Source organism: Equus caballus, chromosome 11 (genome assembly GCF_041296265.1).
Source record: "Equus caballus isolate H_3958 breed thoroughbred chromosome 11, TB-T2T, whole genome shotgun sequence".
NCBI lineage: Eukaryota > Metazoa > Chordata > Mammalia > Perissodactyla > Equidae > Equus > Equus caballus.
In genome coordinates, this window is record NC_091694.1 from 50,657,396 (window position 1) to 50,683,733 (window position 26,338).

General features: G+C 49.6%; 1 protein-coding gene across 1 annotated transcript; it reads left to right on the forward strand.

Annotated features, from left to right (window-relative positions):
• Positions 1-23: 23 nt before the first annotated feature.
• On the forward strand, positions 24-26,141 carry POLR2A (RNA polymerase II subunit A). The gene is made up of 29 exons (XM_014728559.3): positions 24-588; positions 10,618-10,750; positions 10,894-11,030; positions 11,124-11,297; positions 11,443-11,724; positions 12,065-12,226; positions 12,350-12,570; positions 12,757-12,889; positions 13,400-13,524; positions 13,623-13,833; positions 14,382-14,591; positions 14,677-14,845; positions 15,032-15,126; positions 15,284-15,487; positions 15,861-16,083; positions 16,573-16,756; positions 17,174-17,345; positions 17,439-17,544; positions 17,639-17,844; positions 20,390-20,614; positions 20,767-21,013; positions 21,357-21,457; positions 22,615-22,719; positions 22,814-22,996; positions 23,263-23,466; positions 23,683-23,869; positions 23,995-24,108; positions 24,281-24,430; positions 24,534-26,141. The coding sequence occupies exons 1-29, from the start codon at positions 496-498 to the stop codon at positions 25,688-25,690; spliced, it is 5,913 nt and encodes a 1,970-aa protein (XP_014584045.2). The 5' UTR covers positions 24-495; the 3' UTR covers positions 25,691-26,141.
• Positions 26,142-26,338: the final 197 nt, after the last annotated feature.

The following is a 26,338-nucleotide window of genomic DNA, read 5'->3' on the forward strand; positions in this document are numbered from 1 at the left end:
AGGCAGCCCCGTAGCGCAAGGGAGGGCGGGAAAGGAAGGGGCGGGGATGCAGGGGCGAATCTATAAAGGGCGTCATTCGGTCAGTTCTCTCCTCAGAAGCGCCGAGAGCGCGGCCGGGACGGTTGGAGAAGAAGGCGGCTCCCGGAAGGGGGAGAGACAAACTGCCGTAACCTCTGCCGTTCAGGAGCCCGGTTACTTATTTATTCGTTACCCTTTTTCTTCTTCTTCCCCTCAGGACCTTTTCCTTTCCCCCCCTCTTTTTTTTTTTCTTTTTGGGAGACGAAAAATCTCCGGAAAGGGGGAGGAGAGCTGCTTTCGCTCTTTTTCGTTTCCCCGCCTCCTTCCCTCCCCCACCTTTCCCTCTTCGGGCTTTTTCTTCCCCACTCGGGGAGGTCCTTCCCGGTGGCCGCCCCGACGGGGTCTGAGCACCTAGGCGGAGGCGGCGCAGGCTTTTTGTAGTGAGGTTTGCGCCTGCGCAGCGCGCCTGCCTCCGCGATGCACGGCGGCGGCCCCCCCTCCGGGGACAGCGCATGCCCGCTGCGCACCATCAAGAGAGTGCAGTTTGGAGTCCTCAGTCCGGATGAACTGGTAAGCGGCTCTGCCCTCCGGCTCCTCCTCCGTCCCGCGCCGCGGGAGGGGCGTGCCTGTGGCCGTGGCAACTTTGCGCTTCTTGCCGAAGAGTGACGGGCAGGGAGGGTGCGTTATCGGCGCCGAGACAGGACCGGGGTCCAGCCTCGCGTCCTCCCACAGTCAAATTTTGCCAGGAGATGAGCAGGCTGAGCTGAGCGCTGTGTCTCGGATGGGGGCCTGGTCGCAGGAGGGGCGGGTGAGGCGGGTGACTGGCTCCACACCTCAGAGTTGGCGACGTTAAAGGAGATCGGACGAATCCAAGGGGACCTTTGCAACTTTGGATAAGAGGCCAAGCACCAGATATTTTCCCTCCCCCTTCTACAAATATTAATTGAGCACCTGCTACGTGATAGACCAGACGCTGGGGATCCAGAGCTGGACAAGACAAGGACCTGCCTTCTGAGGGAAGGGGCGGGGGAGACAGACAGTAAATATATGAATAAGTGAATGAACAACATAATGTAGTTAATAGCAAGAGCCCTCAATAAAGTGAAACGGTGTAATGCGATGGACAGTCACTGAGGTGAGGCTTCGTTAGATGGGGTGGTGGTAGGGTCTGGGAAAGCCTGTCTGAGGAGGTGACATTACTTGAAAGATGAAAAGCATCTAGGCCATAGATTCTAGGGCAAGAGCTTTTCAGGCGGAGAAGCAGCAAGTGCAAAGGGCCTGAGGAAGGAAGGAACTTGGCATGTTCCTGGGGCTGAAAGAAGGGCACTGTGGCTGGGGGCGGGGGGCGGGGGGGGCGGGTTTAGTAGCTAAGGAGAATCTTACCAAAATGGACTGAAGAAGCATGAGGTGAGGCAGGCCAGGTGGGATATTGTAAATCATGATAAGGAATAAAGAATAGAATATTCTATTTTCAATAGGAAGCCATTGGAGAATTATAAGCAGGAGAGTGACATCAAGTTTACATTAAAAAAAGGAAAACAGCCTACTGCTTTGGTTGCCCTGTGAAGATCTGATTGGGGGGGGTGGGGCTGAGAATGGAAGCAGGAGAGACCAGGGAGGAGGGTAGGCCTAGGGGAGAGCCAGGGGTGACCTGGACTCCTTCCTTTGTGGAGCGAACTGGTTGAAGAGAATAGAGTTGGATGGCCATGTTTGTGGATGGAGACAGTCGCTGGCAGGGAAGGCTCAGCTGTGTGAAACTTGGGTCAGGAGTGAGAACTTGCTGAACTCACACCATACCACAGAATAAATTCCAAATGGAGTTAAGATTTAAACCTAAAAAACAAAACTAAAGCACTAGAAAACTATAGAAGGCTTTTGGGGGCTGATACCAGGGGCAGAACCCTTAATAGTAATGAGTTAATTGTAGGTAAATTTTATTGAGTCGCTGTTATGTGATAGGCACTGAGCTAAGCATTTTAAACACAAGGAAGAGCAGGGCAGATTTCAATACTTAAAAATAAGAGCGCTTCTGTTTATCAGAGACACCAAGGACAGCTGAAAACAGATTGGGAAACCGTGTTTGCAATGTGATGGACAAGGTTAGATTTCTTAATATACAAAGAGCACTTACAAGTCGGTAGGAAAAGCACACATCTACTAGACAAACAGATGAAAGATCCAAATAGGCAGTTCACAGAAGTAGTACAAATGGCCAATAAAAAATATTCAGCTTGCTAACAAAAACGTGCTAATTAAATACAATTTTTCCCTTATCTGATTTTTCCCTGCTGGCAAAAATATTGGGAAATAGGCATGTTGTATGTTGTTGTAGGAGGATAAATTGGTATAACCTTTTTGGAAGACAGTCTGACCATTTTATCAGTCATTTGCTGTGCATATTCCTTGGGCCAGCATTACCACTTCTAAAAATTTAGCCTTAGATAAAAAACTCTTGGGGTCAGCCCGGTGGCACAGTGGTAAAGTGCACATGTTCTGCTTTGGCGACCAAGGTTCACTGGTTCGGATCCCGGGTGCGGACATGGCACCGCTTGGCAGTCCATGCTGTGGTAGGCATCCCACATATAAAGTAGAGGAAGATGGGCATGGATGTTAACTCAGGGCCAGTCTTCCTTAGCAAAAAGAGGAGGATTGGTGGCAGATGTTAGTTCAGGGCTAATCTTCCTTAAAAAAAATGAAAAACTTTAATTTCTTCTTTTGAAGTTGCCTGACCTCCACTCTTGCCTGGTTCAGCCAGCAAGCAACAGCTCCACCATTCATCCAGTTGCTCAGGCCAAAAACTTAAAAGCCATCTTTTTTTTTTTTTTAACAATTCAGAAAACATTTATTAAGTGCCTGCTATTCACAATTTTTTGAATCCCTCCATCTATCCTACATTCACTGCTCATTGCTAGGGCCAGGCACTGTGCTTGACCCCTGGAAATTGAGACACACTAAAATAGACAAGCTGGCAGGTGACGTGGATAAATAAACCCGTTACAGTAAGCTTCCTGCCAGAGCCATGTTCAAAGTACAGTTACAACTTGGAGAAAAGTGTGTCAGCTGCTCCCAGGGATACTGGGCAGGTATCGTGGAAAAGATAAGCTCTAGCTGTTTGTTCGTTTTTCACGTATGGCATTTTAAAACATACACAAAAATATAGAGACTAGGACAGTGAATCTCCACATACCCTTAACCCTGCTTTAATGATTAGGAACTCATAGCCACTTTGATTCATCTTTACCCTCACCTGCTTCCCTCTATCCCTTCGTTTTTGTTTTTGTTTTGAGGAAGATTCGCCCTGAGCTAACATCTGCTGCCAAGCCTCCTCTTTTTGCTGAGGAAGACTGGCCCTGAGTTAACATCCGTGCCCATCTTCCTTTGCTTTATATGTGGGACGCCTACCACAGCATGGCCTGCCAAGCGGTGCCATGTCCACACCTGGGATCTGAACTGGCGAACCCCCAGCCGCTGAAGCGAAACGTGCGAGCTTAACCACTGTGCTACCGGGCTGGCACCCCCCTTCATTTTGTTTTGAAGCCAATCTTAGACATTTTTACCATGTCACCCATAAATACTGAGCTGTGTTTGAAGAAGGAACTGGAAATGTCTTGACCTTCCACTAGTTTATGCTTCTCCCCATCTATTCTTCTGCCAGCAGCTCCAAAGCCTTGGCTGGTTCAGGGTAAAGACCAAAGACATTATTGGAGCCTTTGAGTTGGATGAAGGAAGACTGAGCTGATCCAGTGAAAACCCCATCCTGCCTTATCTGTAATGCTGCCTATGTTCTTCTGGTTCTTGGTCCTCATAAAATTGCTAACTCTTTAGAAGTTTATTAAGCACTTAATGTTTGTACAAAATGGTAGTTACATCCCACATTCCCATGTGCCCTTAGCAGTCTCCTGGGAGATCTCAGACAGCATGCGTCTTGCCCTGCAGGCCAAGGTGACTTGGAGTAGCTTCCTGTCAACCTTGATCTTTACTGGATTGGGAGCATGGTCACATCTGAACAGCTGGCCTCTCTGCCTTCCACCCCATCAGCATTTCCTCTCTCTCCATGGTCACACAGCTAGAGAGTGGAAGAGCCAAGGCCATGAGCTTAACCACAGAGTCCTAGCCTTCCCGCACACCCCTCCATTGCTGCAGCAATCCCTCAGCTGTGTGCGTCTGCCCGCTCTGCCTGGACGGGGACCACCTAAAAACCATCTTTGATTCCTCTCTTTCTCACAGCCTCCACTCAGGCTATCTGCCAGTGTCAGTTCTCCCTTTCAAAATATGTTGAATCCAGTCATTTATGACCATCTCCATCTCCATCACCCTGTTCCTCCCCACCGTCATCTTTCCTCTGGAGTTCTGCAGTAGTCCTAGGGCCCAGCTGCTCCTCCTGTGGGTTGTAGAGCAGCTAGAGAGAGCTTTTCATTATGTCTCTTCCCTGCATGGAGTCCCTTCCAAAGGTCCAAACTCTACTCTGACCTACGAGGTCCTGTCTTATCCGGCCCCTGCTTGCCTCTCCATCTGTTACCAATGTCCTCTTTGCTCTTCTTTAGCCACAGTGCCCTACTCGATCTTCCAACACTGCAAGCTCCTTCCTCCCTCACGCACTTTATCGTTCACTCTTCCTGCTGCTTAGAACAACAGTGCTTGGGGCTGTTCCTTTAAGTCAGTATGTTCTCTGCTCCAGTGTCGTGTCGTCAGGAGCGCTTCCCTGACCACCCTATGAAGTGGCATCCTCCTGCATTCTCTAAGCCTTGGTCTGGACTTGACTTCATAGCCTGTCATGATCTGAAAGGATTAGTTTTTGTTTACCTCAATAGAATGTAAATTGCATGAGAGACTGTATTCACCTCTTTTCCTTCAGTCTCTCAGCTAGTGCCTGGCACATATTAGGCATGTAATGAAAGTTGAATAAATGAGTGAATAAAATAATTGGGGAAGGATTTTTATTGCAACGTTGTTTGAAAATGATAGTTATAAATCACCTGAATATTTACTAGTGGTTACTTTTGGATAATCCAGTGTCGTGTCTTGTCTTAGAATAGAACAAGACCTTCCCCGAGGATTAAGTCAGCTGCGTCCAACTGCTGAGGCACCGCAGCAAACCGCAGGGGCCCGGGGAGAGGAGTTAAATTTTCAAGAGAAGCACAGCCACCGGGCAACGTTTGTCTGCTGCCCTGGGTAGTTCCCCTTTCAGCACTAGATGGCGCCAAAACCCTTTCCATGACGTCATGTCTTTGTGAAGCTGCGTTTTTAGCAGTTGCTAAATACTGCTAAAAATCAGTGTAGAGCCGGAAATAAGGGTGGTGCTGTCCAATCTGATTCCAAGATTTGAGAAGTTGTGCAGTGCCCAAGTCATAAGGAAGTGTGGTTATTTGGGAAATAAATACAAATATTTTTATTTTAATATATTAAAATGGTTTTCTCAGTTTATATGTATTATTTTTTCCAAATGGCTATTAAGTTGCTAGGACATAAATACTTACTAAGTTGTCAGGGTCTAGGTACTTAATAAAGGTGGACCTCTTCTGCCCTAGAGAGGACTGTGAAAGTTACTAAGACACTAAGGGTATTGGGTACTGGTAAAGTTTAGAAATCTGTGTAAATCAAAAAGTTACTGAACAGTATGCAGAATGAGGCCTAATTTATATAAAAATGGGAACATAATTGCATTTTTTGAAAAGTATCGAAGGCTGTTTCACAAAACTTTACAGGGGTCATCTCTGGGATGCGGGATTATGGGAGAGTTTGATTTTGCTCTGCATTGCTTGCGGTTTATATGGTGCTCCAGTATTTAGAGGGAATGACAGTTACACTATGGGTAGGAGGGTGGGTGAGTCATGGGCCTCTTGTGGAACAAGTAGTATTTAAAGGTAGAAGTCTTGCGTGGAGGGTGTGTATAAGGTACACAGGGCTCTGAGAATTGACTGCAAGGTAGAGCTGTTGTCTTTGCTGTTAGAAGATGGGTTTGGGGGCCAGCGTGGTGGCGCAGCGGTTGAGTTTGCACATTCCGCTTCGTTCGCCCGGGATTTGCTGGTTCGGATCCTGGGTGCGGACGTGGCACCGCTTGGCACGCCGTGCTGTGGTAGGCGTCCCACGTATAAAGTAGAGAAAGATGGGCACAGATGTTAGCTCAGGGCCAGTCTTCCTCAGCAAAAAGAGGGGGATTGGCAGCAGATGTTAGGTCAGGACTAATCTTCCTCAAAAAACAACAACAACAAAAAAGAAGATGGGTTTGGATGTTGCCAAGTGAGGGTACGGAAGCAGGGACGATTGGTGCTAGGGCTTTATATAAAGCTTGTACAAGTCAGGAGAAGTGGGTGTTTGATTACATTAGAAGGAGTTGACCCCTGTTCATTAAAAGCAACTGTCAGGGCCGGCCTGGTGGCGCAGCGGTTAAGTGCGCACGTTCCACTTCGGCGGCCCGGGGTTCACCGGGTGAGATCCCGGGTGCGGACATGGCACCGCTTGGCAAGCCATGCTGTGGTAGGCGTCCCACATATAAAGTAGAGGAAGTTGGGCACCGATGTTAGCTCAGGGCCAGTCTTCCTCAGCAAAAAGAGGAGGACTGGCAGCAGATGTTAACTCAGGGCTAATCTTCCTCAAAAAAAAAAAACCAACCAAACTGTCTACCGTGGAAAGCATTATTTATACCCCAACTTATTTCAACAAGGATTTAAAACAGTAATGTACTTTTAGGCAGTGTGGGTTACATTGTTGAATCAGAAGATTATCCTTGTCTTCAAATTACTTATAATCTAATGAGGGATTTCCCATACATTCAGCAAGTATTTACTGAGCCCTTTCCATGTGCTGTTTGCTTTGTTGGGGCTGAGGATATAAAGATCAGTGAAACATGATCCTTGCCCTCAAGGATTGCAGTCCACTGGGAGAGAGAAACGTGTAAACAAGAAATTAAAGTTGGACTGAGAACCTTGCTGGGGTGTGGACAAGTCTGTGAAGAGTTAGAGAAGACTTTACAGAGAGGTGACGTTGGAAGTGGGTCTTAAAGAATGAAAAAAAATTTGCTGGAAAGGAGCATGTGAAGAAAAGCAATTTTGAGAAATCTATTGCAATCGGAGCATAACTGTCGGGGGACGATGAAATGGGGTAACAAATAAAGCTGTAAGCGTGGGTTGAAGCCAAGTTGTAAGGACCTTGTATACTTTACTAAAGTGAGGAAAGAGTGGAAGTATTTTCTGAGAATTATGGCAGGTCTTTTGTTTTCTCACCTCAGGGGCATGCCCCTGGGACTGGCTGCCTTCTCAGGGGTCTAACCATTATCATGGATGTGGTGAGAACCAGTGTTTGGATGAAGGGTGGGGGCTAAAGTAGTTTGTATATAATCCAGAACATTCCAGGACAGCCCCTGGCCCAGTCTCCATGCCTGGAAGCAGAATTAGTCCTTAGAAGCTGGTTGGCTTGGTTCGCATGGACTTGGCGGAGAGGGAGCTGAAAAGTTTTGAGCGTGATTTCCCTTAGGCACCCCTCTGGTGACTCTGGCAGCCAGCTTTTTTGTGTTTCGTTGAAGGGGAGCAAACTCCTTTGTGTTTCTCGTAAGACATAATGCAGCTGATGGGCTTCCGGCTTTGTGAATTTGTGAACCAGGCCTGTCTGCCTGAGACTTCACCAGGTCATCTGAATGAGCATTGTGGGTATTCAAAACCTCCTCAGCCTTGCATCTGTAGACCATGTTGGTTTCTTACCAGCAGTGGCTGATCAGATCCATTATGAGGGGATTACCGGTTTGACTGGCAGGGGATAACCTCTTGTTTTTCCAAGTTCTTCAAGGGCACTTCCCTGCAGTGGAGGGTCCTAAGCAGTTTAGTTCAGTTTAACAAACATGTATTGTGAGCTGTGGGATCCAGGATGATAGAGAAATGCTGCCTGCCTCGAGAGATCCTTATAATCTGTGGGGAAGCCAGGCCCAAATAGGTCATTTCATTGCACATGAGATGTGCAGTGATAGAGGGCTTACGGAAGCACGGAGTAGGCATGCCAGTCTGCCTTCGGGAGGCTGTGGAAAGGCTTTCTGGAAGAAGCAGTGCCTGAGCCGAGTCTTTAAATAGTAGTTTGTCTTGTGGGGAAGGGCATTCCAAGCAGAGATAACAGCATGTGCAAAGACCCAGAGGAGTACGCCACCTGTATATGCTGGGTGATAGGGGAACCATAGGGGACTCTGTTATTGTGGGAAAAGAAAGGAAGGCGGAAACGTCATAAAACCCTTTTGTAAGCTATCCTGCTGACTTTGGACATCATTCTGAGGATGAGAGGGTGTGAAGATTAGGTTTCCATCTTAGAAGGAACTCTGCGGTTGTACGGATGGATTGGAGAGAGACAGGCTGATGACCTGTGGAATGCTCTGATGTAGACCACAAAGGGAGGACCTAACCTAGGACAGTGATTGGAGGGATGGAGAAGAGGGGCAAGATTTGAGAAATATTCAGGAGGTAAAAATGACGAGTGCTTGGTGAATGATCGGATAATGATAGCTGTCGTTTATTGAACACCTATTGCATCCTGGGTTTGGGGGCTAATTGAGTCCTTAATGGTTACATAGTTATAAGTAATAGAGCCAGAATTCCGAACCAGCGGCCTCTGACTCCAGCCCCGTGCCCTTTCAACCGCTTTCTGCCTGAGGGAAGGAAGAGTAAGTGTTGTTTCTGACTTAAGTGCCACCATCTTAGATGAGGACTATAGGAAAAGCAAGAGATTTTTATAGAGAAGGGAGTTTGCTTTTAGACATTTTGAATTTGATTTATCAGTGGGATATCTGCAGGTGTTCAGAGGATCATTTACTAAGTGAACCGTCCAGGAGAAAGGTGAGGCCTGGAGGTAGAGATTTGGGTGTGATCAGTATATAGTGAAAATCATGGGACAGCATATAGGGTGCGATGAGCAGTGTGGATGAGCTAAAACCTTGGGGAGTAGCAGTGTTTAACGAGCAGTCCAAGGCAGAGGAGCCTAGGAGGCAGACTGAGAAGCCGAAGCCAGGAGGTTGGAAGGGAGAGTCACCTTCAAGGAAGTGGCCTGTCTGCAGTGTGTCACAGGCCAACAAGCTAAGATGGGGACGGGTCTGTTGGATTTGGCAGAGTAGAGCTCATTGGTCCATCAAGAGTGGTTTCAGGGATGTGGTGGTGGCAGAAAAAGATGTACTATTTAGGAAGATACCTCTGTATACGTGCTCATAATCACTTCAGTTTGCACTTTGAACTCAGCTGTCGTCTGTTTGTCCAGCATGACGGAATGGAAGGAATGCACAGCAAACCCTAGCTCTGCCTCTTTCTAATTGTATAACCTTGGGCCTCTCAGTTTTATAATCTGTAAAATGGTGACAGTGATGCATATTTTGTAATAAGTTAGTTGTGCAGATAAGAATGAATCAGCTAGCATTGCACTTGGCATCAAGAAGATGTCTCCTGGAGTTTAAATAATTATTTATGTGGCAGTATTGTCAAGTGGGATGACCATGTGTTTGGGAGCAGAGAGGGTTGGGTTTGACTTCTGCTGGCTCCTTGAGATTGAGGCCTTGGGCAAGTCACTCCACACAGCCTCAGGGTTCACATGTCTAAGAGATAGGAATTCATTCCTAGGAGGTTAGTGATGAGGATTAGAGAAACAAGGTGTGTAAGTAGTTTGGGGGCTGGCATAAAATTGACACTCAGATCGAAGCTTTTATTAAATTCATCTAAGTTCTTCCCTCTATAAGTTTAGTGGACCACAGCCTAAGTAATTTAAAAGTCCTTGGTTTTCAGTGTGTGACAACTAAAGTTTGCCTTAGCTAACCTCTAGCCCAGAGCAAAAACCTCTTCTCCAACTGATAGTTACTTCTGAGCTCTTCCATCTCTCCCTTTCCTCCACTGACTTAGTCCCATTAAGTCCTGGCTCCACCTTTCTCAGCATTCTGGTCCTTCGCTCTGCCTGCATCTCATGAGGCGCCTGGGTTCACTTCTGCTCCAAATAATTTTCACCACCCTGCTGCTCCAGCACCCGTCTCTCCTAGGTGTCTGAACATGGACAGGTTCAGGCTGGCCAGGCCCTTAAGGAGGAGGAGGTGACAGGGATGGGGGCAAAGAGTGCCTAACTTCAGGAGCTGACGTTAGAGTTGGCAGAGCATGTCTTGGGGCAGGATACCTGGGCTGTCATGGCAGACGTGGTACTGAGAAGTTCCTGCCACATACTCAGATTCTGGGCTTGATTTCAGCTTCGGGTAAGAAACAAGGCATTGATATTTCTGCCCCTTGAAACAACTTTTCTTTCTTTTTGTGGCTAAATCCTATGGATGTTAGTGACCTAGAATTCAACCCAGAGGGATATCTGGGATTCGAATCCTAGAGATAGGCCATCTGTAAGGAGCCCAGGGTCGACCACACTCTATTCTGAGCACCCCCCTCCCACTCAGACAGTGACTGGAGCAAACTTGTGACTTGTGATATTCAACTCTGACATTTCCAGAGGTATACACACTGACCACCCCCCCAATCCCTCACCCTAGGCTAAACCTGGTTAGTTCTTCTGTAAGTGGTTTAAGGTTCCTGGAGGCCATAGTATAGGAAAACTAGAAACTAGGAATTCTATTTAATTGTTATTGGCGTTTTTTTCCCTCAGAAACGAATGTCTGTGACAGAGGGTGGTATCAAATACCCAGAGACGACTGAGGGAGGCCGCCCCAAGCTTGGGGGGCTGATGGATCCGAGGCAGGGGGTGATTGAGCGAACTGGCCGCTGCCAGACATGTGCAGGTGAGTGCTGGGGGGCTGGCATGGAAACCTGGAGGGGAAGGAGAGGCTTGGGTCCTTAAAGAAAACCTGGCCTGAGGGTGGACACCTGGAGACCTAATCTCTGAGGTGAGAGTGGGAGGAAAATGCAGTATGTGTTCTCACAGGAAACATGACAGAGTGTCCTGGCCACTTTGGCCACATTGAGCTGGCCAAACCTGTGTTTCATGTGGGCTTCCTGGTGAAGACCATGAAAGTTTTGCGCTGTGTCTGCTTCTTCTGCTCCAAATTGCTTGTGGACTCTGTGAGTAGGGGATGCGCCCTGGCCTCGGGGAGGGGATGCTTGGTGGGGGGCAGGGGAGCAGGCCAAACTGACCCTGCTTTGCCCTGCCCCTAGAATAACCCAAAGATCAAGGACATTCTGGCCAAGTCCAAGGGGCAGCCCAAGAAGCGGCTCACGCATGTCTATGACCTCTGCAAAGGCAAAAACATCTGCGAGGGTGGGGAGGAGATGGACAACAAGTTCGGCGTGGAGCAGCCTGAGGGCGATGAGGATTTGACCAAAGAAAAGGTAGCTGGGGCTGGCAGAGACTGCTGGGAGGCAGGGGTCAGGAGGTGGTTCTAGAGGCCTGGAGAGAAGAGTGGGAGGGCTGGCGTGGTGTGGTCAGAGATGGCCTGACCTCTAGCCTCTCGTGACCCGCCTCTCTCCTTGGAAGGGCCATGGTGGCTGTGGGCGGTACCAGCCCAGGATCCGGCGCTCTGGCCTGGAGCTGTATGCAGAGTGGAAGCACGTCAACGAGGACTCTCAGGAGAAGAAAATCCTGCTGAGTCCTGAGCGAGTGCATGAGATCTTCAAACGCATCTCAGATGAGGAATGTTTTGTGCTGGGCATGGAGCCGCGCTATGCCCGGCCTGAGTGGATGATTGTCACCGTGCTACCTGTGCCCCCCCTCTCTGTGCGGCCTGCTGTTGTGATGCAGGGGTCTGCCCGCAACCAGGTTAGCGGCTTCAGGACCCTGCCTCTCAGCTGGATAGCTGGGGAGGGAGCTCTGTTGGTAGGGGTGAAGGTGTGCAGGAGCCAGTGGTGGAATGCAATGTGCATGAGTGAATGGACAGATCATCTGGGTCTGAAAATACCCTGCCGCTTGCTAGCTGTGAGGCCTTTAATGAGGCCCTTAACATGGTTAAAGGTCATGATGGTGCTTCTGTATCTATGAAATGAGGGACCAGACTTGCCTCCCAGAGTGGTGTGAGAATGAGAGAGATGCTGTGTGCTGTCACATGCATGCTGAGTGCTCAGTGATGGCTAGATTGTAATGATGCTGACTTCTACCTCAGGATGACCTGACTCACAAACTGGCGGACATTGTTAAGATCAACAATCAGCTTCGACGCAATGAACAGAATGGCGCAGCAGCCCATGTCATTGCAGAGGACGTGAAGCTCCTGCAGTTCCATGTAGCCACCATGGTGGATAATGAGCTGCCTGGCTTGCCCCGTGTGAGTCAGCACTCTCCCCACACCCTGTGGCTGAGTGGGGGGGCCAGCATGAAGCCTCTAAGCTCTGGAGAAGGGCCCAGTGCTGACTACTAGGGTGCCCCCCGACCCTGTGTTTCTTCACAGGCCATGCAGAAGTCTGGGCGTCCCCTCAAGTCCCTAAAGCAGCGGTTGAAGGGCAAGGAAGGCCGAGTGCGAGGGAACCTGATGGGCAAGCGAGTGGACTTCTCAGCCCGCACTGTCATCACCCCTGACCCCAACCTCTCCATTGACCAAGTTGGTGTGCCTCGCTCCATTGCTGCTAACATGACCTTTGCAGAGATTGTCACCCCCTTCAATATTGACAGGTGTGTCTCAGTTCAGAAGCCCTGCCTGGAGTGGCCAGGGGAGAGATGAGAAGAGTGGGCTTGGAGTAAGCAAGAGGGAACATTGAGGTTTAGAAGTTTGAGCTTCCACTTGGGGCTTTGGTGTGAGGGTGATGGCAAGGGCTTTTTTGGAAGCATTTTGTTCATTGCACCTCTTTTCTTTTCTAGACTTCAGGAACTAGTGCGCAGAGGGAACAGCCAGTACCCGGGGGCCAAGTACATCATCCGAGACAATGGCGATCGCATTGACCTGCGTTTCCACCCCAAGCCCAGTGACCTTCACCTACAGACTGGCTATAAGGCATGTAATAGACCAGGGCCTTTCTTACCTGAGCAGGAAGCTCTCTGGAGTGAGGGCTGGCTGGAGTGGGCCATCAGAGGCTGGCTGGTTCGTTAGGATCCAGGCTTATTGACTCTTTATAAAAGACTGCTGTTGTCCTAGGCTAGCTTGTAGCTGCCAACCACTGGAATTCTGGGTGGGGATCGCATATATCTAAGGGTAGCAAGAGGGACGTATATGACAAGGAAGAGAGATCCAGGGAGGAAGAGAACAGAAGCTTTCGTGTTCAGAGTCTCTTTCGGTTTTCTCCCCCGACTGAGTTCCTTGAGGTGGAGGGTATTATGTCTTAACCATCTCTGATAACCTGATATCTAGCCTGGGCCTGGCTCAAAGTGGGTGGCTGATAAGTGTTTCAAGTGAAATAGCACCACACTGTCATCCGTTTCCATGAACAAAGGATTTTAAGTCCATTGGCATTTCATTCTTAGCATACCCCTTTCACTGAGACTAATGTGCACTTCTCCTCGATAGGTGGAACGACACATGTGCGATGGGGACATTGTTATCTTCAACCGGCAGCCAACTCTGCACAAAATGTCCATGATGGGACATCGGGTCCGCATCCTCCCCTGGTCTACTTTTCGCTTGAATCTCAGGTCAGTCCCGTTGTTCAGGGAAGCTGGCTGGTCCTGGGCTGCTCCTGAGGTTTCACTACAGTCGTCTTCCCAACTCTAACTTCTCTCTTCCACTGCAGTGTGACAACACCATACAATGCTGACTTTGATGGGGATGAGATGAACTTGCACCTGCCACAGTCTCTGGAGACTCGGGCGGAGATCCAGGAGCTTGCCATGGTGCCACGCATGATTGTCACCCCCCAGAGCAATCGCCCTGTCATGGGCATTGTGCAGGACACACTCACTGCAGTGCGCAAATTCACGAAGAGAGACGTCTTCCTGGAGCGGGTGTGTGGTACTAGAGGGGAAACCTGTCTGGTCAGGTGCAGCGCCCCCAGGGCAGCGAGGCGGAGGACGGAAGGAAGGGCTGTGATTTTTACCCTGACTTGCTCTGCACTGACCTGTATATGAGACTGTCTTTTCTATGAGGCGGAAGGAAGGGGTTAGGAAAGATCAGAGGCCAAAAAAGGTGCATGGCTGTAGCTCCCCATTTAATTCCTTAAAATATCATGTAATTTCAGGTGTTGTGTGGAAAGTTAAAGGTGAAGGCAATAATAAGTACCACCCTGTTAAAATTTTTATCTATTTATTTTTACCTTTGCTTATTTCCTAATTATTAAAAGTAATTTGTACTTGTTAAAAAAAAAACTAAACAAACAGAAGTCTATCACAATGAATTTTAATTTTTTATTAAAAGTTTGGAAAACACTTTTCCTGGCATCTCTTTGCCTCTAAAATCTGGCTTCCCCCCTTGGACATGGTGACCTTGCCTGACATTCCCAAGAGGTGAGGCCTGCAGTTCTGACTTTGTATCTTTCTTGCTCTTTATCTCACAGGGCGAAGTGATGAACCTCCTCATGTTCCTGTCCACGTGGGACGGGAAGGTCCCTCAGCCAGCCATCCTGAAGCCCCGGCCCCTGTGGACGGGCAAACAGATCTTCTCCCTCATCATACCAGGCCACATCAACTGCATCCGCACCCACAGCACCCATCCTGATGATGAGGACAGCGGCCCTTACAAGCACATCTCTCCTGGGGACACCAAAGTAGGGCTTAGCCTCTGGATGTGTGGGGACAAGATCTGGACATTGGAGCCGGAACAGGGGCCCTGAGTGGGTGCTTTGTCCACAGGTGGTGGTGGAGAATGGGGAGCTGATCATGGGCATCCTGTGTAAGAAGTCTTTGGGCACATCAGCCGGCTCCCTGGTCCACATCTCTTACCTGGAGATGGGTCATGACATCACTCGCCTCTTCTACTCCAACATTCAGACCGTCATCAACAACTGGCTCCTCATCGAGGGTGAGGATAAGGGCTCTACCAAGCCCTCTAGGAATCCTCTCTCTCCCGTTTCTTACTGCTCTTCTTCCATCCCTTTCTCTTTCCCACTTGGATTTGATGTCTCTCCATCAACTCTTGGCTACGCTTCCATTCCCTGTTTCTTGGATATCTAAAGAGGGTGTTGCTGATGCCTGTCCTTGTCTCTAGGTCATACCATTGGCATTGGGGACTCCATCGCAGATTCTAAGACTTACCAGGACATTCAGAATACTATTAAGAAGGCCAAGCAGGATGTAATAGAGGTGAGAGAGGAGGCTGGGCAAGGACTGAGTAAGAGGCTCTCAGGGACTTTGAACCTAACGTCAGCTCTAGCAAAGGGGGTGTCGGGGTTAGAGGGAAGGGGAGTAGTTACAGAGATTGATGTTTCCTTGAGAATTCTGCCTCCTCCTTTGCACCCAGGTCATTGAGAAGGCTCATAACAATGAGCTGGAGCCCACCCCAGGGAACACTCTGCGGCAGACGTTTGAGAACCAGGTGAACCGCATTCTCAACGATGCCCGAGACAAGACTGGCTCCTCTGCCCAGAAATCCCTGTCTGAATACAACAACTTTAAGTCCATGGTTGTGTCCGGGGCTAAAGGTTCCAAGATCAATATCTCCCAGGTGGGGAGCCTTGTCTTTCCAGATATGGGGTCACACTGATGGTTGGGAGGAGGACGGAAGATGTGTGTTGTGGACAGGTTGGGGGATTTGTAGAAAAATACTGGCAATTCTTTTTTTTTTTTTTTTCCTGAGGAAGATTTGCCCTGAGCTAACATCCATGCTAGGAACAATCTTCCTCTATTTTTTAGTATGTGGGCCTCCAGCACAGCATGGCCACTAACAGCAGTGTAGGCTTGGGCCTGGGAACCAAACCCAGGCTGCTGAAGCAGAGCACACTGAACTTAACCTTCAGGCCACTGGGGATGGCCCTGGGAACTCTTTATTTTTAAGGCAAAAGGGGAGATAGATGCACCCCACCGTTTTTGTTTCCCAGGTCATTGCTGTCGTCGGGCAGCAGAACGTGGAGGGCAAGCGGATCCCATTTGGATTCAAGCACCGGACTCTGCCTCACTTCATCAAGGATGACTATGGGCCTGAGAGCCGTGGCTTTGTGGAGAACTCCTACCTGGCTGGCCTCACCCCCACCGAGTTCTTTTTCCATGCTATGGGGGGTCGTGAGGGGCTCATCGACACAGCTGTCAAGACTGCTGAGACTGGTGAGGCTTTCAGATCGGGGGCCCTTCCATGGGCTGGTACCAGGGAGTAGCACAGGCTGAGAATCCCCTGGTGGGTGGGGAGTGGCAGTTCTCAGGCTAAAGGCTTCTATTCCTGGTGATGTAACTTGGGCCTTTGTGGAAAGAATAGAGACAAAAGTTAGGCAGATGCCAAGGGCAGAAATGCCCTTGTTCTGATTGCCCTATAGCGTTCCATGCTGCTGGGAGAGAGGCTCAGGGTCTCTGCTCCTGACCTGACACCTGGTGGGTGATTCCTCCCAGCCTTTACTGAGCCCTGGCTCCATCTGCTGGTGGGCGTGGCTTTCACTGAGAGACCTTGGGGTTGAGGGGGCTCCCAGCTGGCTCATCTGAGGATCATGTAGGTTAAGGATCCAGAGTGGCCAGCGTGGCTTGTCCTAAGATAGGAAGGGCTCTTTGGGCTTTGTCAACCTCTTCTTTCCTTGGGTCCCACAAGTGATTACCTCCCCCCAGGATACATCCAGCGGCGGCTCATCAAGTCCATGGAGTCAGTGATGGTGAAGTATGATGCAACCGTGCGGAACTCCATCAACCAGGTGGTGCAGCTGCGCTATGGCGAGGATGGCCTGGCGGGCGAGAGCGTTGAGTTCCAGAACCTGGCTACCCTCAAGCCTTCCAACAAGGCTTTTGAGAAGAAGTGAGGAAAGGGCAGGCGGGTGGTTCTTACTCCCTGGGGCTCAGGGAGTGTTGTAGGATTCCCTTCCCCACACACAGAGCCTGGAATGTCTCCTTCAGTGGACCTTACCTTTTAAAGCCCTTTCCCCACCCCTCTGAAAGCAACTACGTGATGGGAGAGGGTGGGTCCAGAGCCAAGTTAAGACCCATCCCTGCTTTGTCCCTGGTGATAGTGCAAAGCAGGCCCAGAGGGGCTGGAGCAAGCTCAGGTCCCATTGGCAGCTCTCAAGCCTTGATCTTATATTTCCATGCCCAGGATTCTTGCCTCCAAAGCCTTGTTCCTGTAGGTTGCGCACCTTTGGGAGCCTCATAGTGCCCCTTGTGGGCATCAGGCCCCAGGGCCCACCTGCCCCTTGACTCCACTCCCTGCCACCTGTAGGTTCCGCTTTGATTATACCAATGAGAGGGCTCTGCGGCGCACTCTGCAGGAGGATCTGGTGAAGGACGTGCTGAGCAATGCACACATTCAGAACGAGCTGGAGCGAGAATTTGAGCGGATGCGGGAGGATCGAGAAGTGCTCAGGGTCATCTTCCCAACTGGCGACAGCAAGGTGTGTGTGGGCAGGAAGGGCTGGGTTGGAGAAGTACTGCCGCTGCATGGCTCTCCCTATTCATGATCTTCCTTCCCGTCCCTCCTGCCTCAGGTTGTCCTGCCCTGTAACCTACTGCGCATGATCTGGAATGCTCAGAAAATCTTCCACATCAACCCTCGCCTTCCCTCCGACCTGCACCCCATCAAGGTGGTAGAGGGTGAGTTCCTGCTTCAGGACCTCTGTGCCAGGCTGGGGACAGGAGTTAGCTGGGCTCTGTTCTATAATCTCTTCACCCCTCATCTGGCCCCCAGGAGTCAAGGAATTGAGCAAGAAGCTGGTGATTGTGAATGGGGATGACCCGCTGAGCCGGCAGGCTCAGGAGAACGCCACACTTCTCTTCAATATCCACCTGCGATCCACACTGTGCTCCCGCCGGATGGCTGAGGAGTTTCGGCTCAGTGGAGAGGCCTTCGACTGGCTGCTCGGTGAGATCGAGTCCAAGTTCAACCAAGCCATTGTGAGTATTGTTCTCCTCACCTCAGCTTTGTTTATCTCCTTTGACCTATTGACTTCTCTGGGCTCCAAGAACAGCCCACTTCTGCCCACAATCACCTAATAATAGTTCTCATTTGTTGAGAGACTGTTGTGTACCAAGTCCTGTGTTGGGGACTTTATACCTTTACACTTTAGCAGTATTAAGACGACACTAGTTGGGGGTGTGAGGGTTAGTCCCATGTAGCAAAGATTAAAACTGAGCCTTGGAGAGGTGGTGTGTATATATCATACTGTGTTGTATGATACATATAGGAAATAATTGGCATGGCTGGGATGTGAAATGGGAATGTTGGCCTTTATTTTCTTAAAATGCCTGCTGTGTGCAGAATTCTCATTTAGGTGGAGGTAGGGAATTTGAGAGAGTAAGCAGGAAAGGGATTCATTGATATTGGAATATACTATCACTGTGTTTATAGGATAATGGAAGGAAAGAAACATAATTACTAGCATGCCTCTGAGTCCATTTGATGTAAATCCAGTTTTATAAATTAAATAATTAAAATGAATTAGGGAATACTACAAAAATGGTTGAAAGAAATTAAAGAAGACTTAAATGGAAAGACGTGTGTGTTCATGGATTAGAGGACTTACTATTGTTAAATGGCAGTAATCCCCAGAGAGATCCACAGATTCAGCACAATCTGTCAAATTCCAGCTGCCATTTTTGCAGAAATTTATAAGCTGATCTTAAGATTCATATGGAAATACAAAGGACACAGAAGAGCCAAAACAATCTTGAGAAAGAACAAAGTTGAAAGACGCCCACTTCCTGATTTTCAAACTTACTACAGAGCTACAGTAATCAAGATTGTGGACTACTGACATAAAGATACGTATATAGATTAATGGAATAGAATTGAGTCTAGGAATAAACCCTCACATTTACACTTACTTCATTTTTGATAAGGGTGCCAAGGGATTTAAATGGGGAAAGAATAGTCATTTCAACAAATGGTGCTGCACCAACTGGATATCCACATGTAAAAGAATGAATTTGGATCCCTACCGCACCCCTATACACAAATTATCTCAGAAAACATCAAAGAGCTAAATACAAGTGCTAAAACTCTGTAAAACTCTTAGAAGAAAACACGGGGTAAATCTTTACAACCTCAGGTTTGCCAGTGGATTCTTAGGTGTGACACCACAAGCATGAGCAGTGGCAACAAAAATTGGACTTCAGATTGGACTTCATCAAAATTTAAAACTTGTATTGGGGATGGCCCTGTGCCCAAGTGGTTAAGTTCACACGCTCCTCTTCAGCGGTCCAGGGTTTCATCGGTTCAGATCCTGGGCGTGGACCTAGCACCACTCATCAGGCCATGCTGAGGTGGCGTCCCACATAGCACAACCAGAAGGACCTATAACTAGAATATACAACTGTACTGGGGGACTTTGGAGAAAAAAATGTAAAACTTTTATGATTTAGAGGACACCACGAAAGTAAAAAGACAGCACACAGAATGGGAGGAAATATTTGCAAGTCACGTATCTGATAAGGGCTATTCATAAAGGATATGTAAAGGATTATTATAAGTCAACAATAAAAAGAAAAAATGTCAAAGGATTTGAATGGATGTTTTCCCCCAAAGAAGTATATAAACCACAAGTAAACACATGAGAAGGTGCTCAACATCATTAGTTATCAGGGAAATGCAAATCAAACCACAGCGAGATACCACTTTATGCCCACTAGGATGGCTAAAAAAAGATTTGACAACTATTGGTGGGGATGTGGAGAAACTGGAACTTGAACACACTGATGGTGGGAACGGTGCAGCTGCTTCGGAAAACAGTCTGGCAGTTCCTCAAAAGGTTAAACCTAGAGTTACCACGTGACCTAGCAACTCCACGCCTACAAGTATTCCCAGGAGAATTGAAAGTGTATGTCCACATAAAACCCTTTATGCATGTAGCATTGTTAGAACAGCCAAGCAGTGGAAACAACCTAAATGTTCACCCATTCATGGATGGATAAACAAAATTGATGTATCCAATCAAGGGAGTGTTATTGAGTGATAAAAAGGAAGGAGCTATCAAGTCATAAAAAGACAGCAATGAACCTTAAATACATATTACTAAGTGAAAGAAGCCAGTCTGAAAAGGCCACGTACTGTATGATTCCAATTAAAAGATGAAATTTTATGGTATATGATTATATCAATTAAAATAATGCATTGGAGAGCTTCCCATTTAGAAGACTTGTAAAATGAATATCTACCCTGTAACTGTAGCTTAGTTTTAGGAATCTGGACTTTGGGTCGTATGTACCTTTTTCTGAGTGTGCAGCACATCAGGTGCTGAATGGCGTTTGTAAATTGAAGCGCTGTCTGAGGAAGGGGACGATCAAATAAGACGGATTTTTTTAAGTCTCCCTGTCCTTTCCAAATGTCTCTGCCCCACGTCCCTTCAGAGCAGAGGGTGGTCCCAGCCCTGTTGCAGCTCACTCTGCCTCACCAGAAGGGAGGAGTTTGCTGCTTCTGACGCCAGCTGTCCTTCCTCTGTAGGCCCATCCTGGGGAAATGGTGGGAGCTCTGGCAGCACAGTCCCTTGGAGAACCTGCCACCCAGATGACCTTGAACACTTTCCACTACGCTGGTGTGTCTGCCAAGAATGTGACACTGGGTGTGCCCAGACTTAAGGAGCTCATCAACATTTCCAAGAAGCCAAAGACCCCCTCACTTACTGTCTTCCTGCTGGGCCAGTCTGCTCGAGATGCTGAGAGAGCCAAGGTAGGGGTTAGGGAGATGGGCTTCCTGGCGGGAGGAAAAGGAGGGGAACTCTTTCCCTTGAATAAAGGGTTTGGAATTCCCTCTACAGGAGGGTTTGAAGAGGCCTTTGGAGCCACCCATAGGCCTATGTCATGAATCACTCTTCTTCCCAGGACATTCTGTGCCGCCTGGAACATACAACATTGAGGAAGGTGACTGCCAACACAGCTATCTACTATGACCCCAACCCCCAGAGCACGGTGGTGGCAGAGGATCAGGAATGGGTGAATGTCTACTATGAGATGCCTGACTTTGACGTGGCCCGAATCTCCCCCTGGCTTTTGCGGGTGGAGCTGGACCGGAAGCACATGACTGACCGGAAGCTGACCATGGAGCAGATTGCTGAAAAGATCAATGCTGGTAAGGTTGGGAGGGCAGGCCCAGCTCAGGAGTCCTGCCTGAGCTCCCACTCTGTCATGTCACTGCACTCCAGTCCCAAACAAGCCACCCACCCTCGCCACCTTCTGTGCGCCAATTCTGCTCCTCCAGTGCATCTCCTCTCCAGGATCACTGCTCCCTAGTCTTCAGTATCTCCAGCTCCCCTCTGCATTTCCTTTTCCTTCTCAGTGTTTCCCTTCCCTCTTTCTATGTGAAAGAGGGGAAGCCAAATGAGAAGCCTGTGTGGGGAGAGCTGCAGATGCACAGTGACTAGGAGGCAAGTCCTGTAGATGCCATCTTCCTCATGGCTCCTTCTCTCCACCAGGTTTTGGCGATGACTTGAATTGCATCTTTAATGATGATAACGCAGAGAAGTTGGTGCTCCGTATCCGCATCATGAACAGTGATGAAAACAAGATGCAAGAGGTAAATGGGACCCAAGAGGAAATCGATATGTTAAACATAGAAAATTGTTAGATCATGTTCATGACTAAAGAAGTTAAAATGAAAGCTACATTGAGGTGCCAGTCACACCACCTCATGTAGGAATGGAGAATGGTGGTTAGCAATGATTTTCAAAACTATTAGCAGCAAAAATCTTTGAAATCTGAAGTAGCAGCCACATAGATAAAACAGATGGCATTGAAGTGGGGGGACCCCATAGCCATATCACTTGGCTCTCCCACCAGGCTCCCATGAGGGTCAGGGGCAGGTTGGACAGTAGGAATTGCTGTGTCCTAGGGAAAGTGATGTGACAGCAGGTGTAACAAGACCCAAGAAAATGTTTGACAAGTGACTTCACTCTTGGGCATGGCTTCTAAAAAATTGCTCAGCAGATGTGGGTGCCTGGTGCTTTAATAATAATAATTCAGAACTTACTAACTGTTGAACTGTCAAGAGACTAGATAAGGAAATTGTGATGTGCCATGATGGGATACAGTATGGCTCTGTTAAACCAGATCCCTTGTCAAGGCAATAGCAGCCTGGCAACCACTCTGAGCGCCAGAGCGTGAGTGGAAACTGCTGGACGCCTTGCTGCAGCCCTTCGAGTGCGCACAGACACAAGTGGGAATTGATAGGATGGTGGGACGTAGCTGCCTTTTCTTAGGCTTCTTTTATTTTTAAATTTTTTTAAAGCTTTTTTATTTTTATTTTATTTTTTAAAGATTGGCACCTGAGCTAACAACCGTTGCCAATCTTTTTTTTTTTTTTTTCCTCCCCAAAGCTCCCCAGTACATAATTGTATATTCTGGTTGTGAGTGCCACTGGTTGTGCTATGTGGGACGCCACCTCAGCATGGCCTGATGAGCAGTGCCATGTCCGTGCCCAGGATCCAAACCAGTGAAACCCTGGGCTGCTGAAGCAGAGCACTGGAACTTAACCACTTGGCCACCAGGCCTGCCCCTCTTAGGCGTCTTTTAGTATGATCATACAAACATGATCAAAAGTAATCTCACTGGAACAGAAGAGGGCGGAGTCTGGGGCCTAACTTGGCTCTTAGGTCCTTGAGGAGGCTGTGGTTTGAGGTGAGCCTGGGAAAAGACCAGAGGATTCCATGACTGCTGACCTCACTCTTGTTGCAGGAGGAAGAGGTAGTGGACAAGATGGATGATGACGTTTTCCTGCGCTGCATCGAGTCCAACATGCTGACAGATATGACCCTGCAGGGTATCGAGCAGATCAGCAAGGTCAGCCATTCCCTCCCCCATAGCCCTTGCCCCTCCCACTTCTTTCCTTCCCACCTTCCTCCGCCCAACCTGAGCTTATTCTGCCCTCCTCCAGGTATACATGCACTTGCCGCAGACAGACAACAAGAAGAAGATCATTATCACAGAGGACGGGGAGTTCAAGGCCCTGCAGGAGTGGATCCTGGAGACAGATGGTGTGAGCTTGATGCGGGTGCTCAGTGAGAAGGACGTGGACCCCGTGCGCACCACATCCAACGACATTGTGGAGATCTTCACGGTGAGCCCTTCAGAGGCCTGCTGCCCAGCTGTCTTTCCTGGGTCTCTCTGGCTGTAGGCCTCTCTCCCTGGTTGCATTTCTTGCTCTCCACTCACAGGATTTCCTTGGTCAGATTTTTTTATGCCTGAATTACTTTTGATCTTGGACTTCACAGACTCCTTGGGCTCCACACTCCTCGGGAGCGCTGTGGATCTTAGTGGGAGTAGGAGCCAGGAGGAGAGCAGAGTGACTCAGTCTTGACCCTTCACCCCCAACTCTCATGCTAGGTGCTGGGCATAGAAGCCGTGCGGAAGGCCCTGGAGCGGGAGCTGTATCATGTCATCTCCTTTGATGGTTCCTACGTCAATTACCGGCACTTGGCTCTCTTGTGTGATACCATGACCTGTCGCGGCCACTTGATGGCCATCACGCGACATGGAGTCAACCGCCAGGATACTGGACCTCTCATGAAATGCTCCTTTGAAGAAACGGTAATGGCAGAACTTCTGACCAGGGTGGAAGAAGAGAGAAGGGAAGGAGGGAGTGCCGTGGGAAGAAGGGCATCCACCAGAGTGAATGCACGGCGGGCACTCAGGCACTGGAGCTGTTCCTCCCTCTTTTGAGCGAGCAGGCTGTCACAGTGGGAACAGCCCTGGGGCGCTGTGTGGAGGGTCTAATGGGGCCTGCCCCCTCTTCCTGTGGTTCAGGTGGATGTGCTTATGGAAGCAGCCGCACACGGAGAGAGCGACCCCATGAAGGGGGTGTCCGAGAATATCATGCTGGGCCAGCTGGCTCCAGCTGGCACTGGCTGTTTTGACCTCCTGCTCGATGCAGAGAAGTGCAAGTATGGCATGGAGATCCCCACCAATATCCCCGGCTTGGGGGCTGCCGGACGTGAGTATGAGGGCCTCAGCTGCTTGGAACCTGGCTGGGCCTGCCAGGGGGAGGCAGGCCCTGGATGGGAGGGTGGCCCCTCCCTAGGTGCTGTTCCTGATATGTCACTCTGTGCCTCTTTGCAGCCACTGGCATGTTCTTCGGCTCAGCACCCAGTCCCATGGGAGGAATTTCTCCAGCCATGACACCCTGGAATGTGGGTGCCACCCCAGCCTATGGCGCCTGGTCCCCCAGTGTTGGTGAGTGACCCAGCCCAGAAAGAGAGCAGCTCAGAGGGTGGGTGAGCTGGGCTTGTGGAGAGTCAGCACATTGGGACACTGGAGGCCTTGGAGCTCTGTGGAGAATGTCAGCTGAGAGGGGTTGCTTGGGCTCCAGCTCTGGTTTTAACTTAACCTTTCTCGCACTTCATAGGGAGTGGAATGACTCCAGGAGCAGCCGGCTTCTCTCCCAGTGCTGCTTCTGATGCCAGTGGCTTCAGCCCGGGTTACTCCCCTGCCTGGTCTCCCACACCAGGCTCGCCGGGCTCCCCAGGCCCTTCAAGCCCATACATCCCCTCACCAGGTGAGTCATTCCTGTCTGTCAGGGCCAAGTTGTTTTCTCCCTGATCTTTCTTTGTGGGCAAGTTTCTCCCATTGTTAAACTCCTTTCGGCTTCTTTCCCACAGGTGGTGCCATGTCTCCCAGCTACTCGCCCACGTCACCTGCCTACGAGCCCCGCTCCCCTGGGGGCTACACACCCCAGAGTCCCTCTTACTCCCCCACTTCACCCTCCTACTCGCCTACCTCTCCATCCTATTCTCCAACCAGTCCCAACTACAGTCCGACCTCTCCCAGCTACTCCCCGACCTCTCCCAGCTACTCCCCGACCTCTCCCAGCTACTCCCCGACCTCTCCCAGTTATTCTCCCACTTCTCCCAGCTACTCTCCCACTTCCCCAAGCTACTCGCCCACATCACCTAGCTACTCACCAACCTCTCCCAGCTACTCGCCAACATCCCCCAGCTACTCACCAACCTCTCCCAGTTACTCGCCAACTTCACCCAGCTATTCTCCCACCTCTCCCAGCTACTCGCCGACATCTCCAAGTTATTCACCAACGTCACCGAGCTACTCACCAACTTCCCCAAGTTATTCACCCACCAGCCCTAACTATTCTCCAACCAGTCCCAATTACACCCCGACGTCACCCAGCTATAGCCCAACATCACCAAGCTACTCACCTACTAGTCCCAACTACACGCCAACAAGCCCTAACTACAGCCCAACCTCTCCAAGCTACTCTCCAACCTCACCCAGCTACTCCCCGACCTCCCCAAGCTACTCTCCTTCAAGCCCACGATACACACCACAGTCTCCAACCTATACCCCGAGCTCTCCTAGCTACAGCCCCAGTTCTCCCAGCTACAGCCCTACCTCGCCGAAGTACACCCCAACCAGTCCTTCCTACAGTCCCAGTTCACCAGAGTACACCCCAACCTCTCCCAAGTACTCACCCACCAGCCCAAAATATTCACCCACCTCTCCCAAGTACTCTCCTACCAGCCCCACCTATTCGCCCACCACCCCGAAATACTCACCAACGTCTCCTACTTATTCACCAACCTCTCCAGTCTATACCCCAACCTCCCCCAAGTATTCACCTACTAGCCCCACTTACTCACCCACCTCCCCCAAGTACTCTCCCACCAGCCCCACCTACTCACCCACCTCCCCCAAAGGCTCCACCTACTCGCCCACTTCCCCTGGCTACTCGCCCACCAGCCCCACCTATAGTCTCACCAGCCCAGCCATCAGCCCGGACGACAGTGATGAGGAGAACTGAGGGAGAGCAGGATGCGGCAGCAGCTGGCTAGGGTCAAGGGCAGCCTCGGTGATGCCCTGCAGCCTTCTTACCTCCCTCGTGGGGTGTAGGTCCCCAGCCCAGCTCCTTTGTACATAGTTCCTTGTGACACAGTTCCCCATTGAAGTTCTAGTCCCATTTCTAGTGGGCCTTTTTGTCTCGTTTTCTACTTGTGCTGTGTCAGAACCCGCTCACCCGGCTGTGGTGTTCTCCTTTCTGCCCCACTCACCCCAGGCCTGTCCCCAAATTGAGGATCTCTCCTTGCCTGTGGCTTGATTTGGGGGTAAAGGGTATTTTAACTTCTTAGAGGTAGTTCCTGCTCTGGGTCGTTACGTCTGATCCTTGGGAAGAACAAAGCTAAAAGCTAAAGCTGCCTTTTCTCTGTTATTTTATTTTTTGAAGGTTAAATAAAGTTTACTAATTTTGACCAAAAGTGTGTACGTCGAGTGCTTGCTTTGGAGGCAAGAATACCCAGGCCCGTTCCCCTGCCTGGCTGCTGTTCCATTTAGTGTTTGAGCTGATCCCTGGGGGGCGGGCATGACAATGAGAGCAGACAGTCCCTTCGTCCACTGAAGAAATACCCACTGTGTGCCCAGCGTCGCTCCATACCCGGCTCGTGGTGGTCAGACA

What these genes read in the sequence shown, in the direction of transcription:
- POLR2A (XM_014728559.3), top strand. Translation starts at nt 496, where the DNA reads ATGCACGGCGGCGGCCCCCCCTCCGGGGACAGCGCATGCCCGCTGCGC. An exon ending in TCTCTCCTGGGGACACCAAA is followed by an intron (nt 14,592 to 14,676) that starts GTAGGGCTTAGC and finishes CTTTGTCCACAG; the next exon opens with GTGGTGGTGGAGAATGGGGA. An exon ending in TGTCAAGACTGCTGAGACTG is followed by an intron (nt 16,084 to 16,572) that starts GTGAGGCTTTCA and finishes ACCTCCCCCCAG; the next exon opens with GATACATCCAGCGGCGGCTC.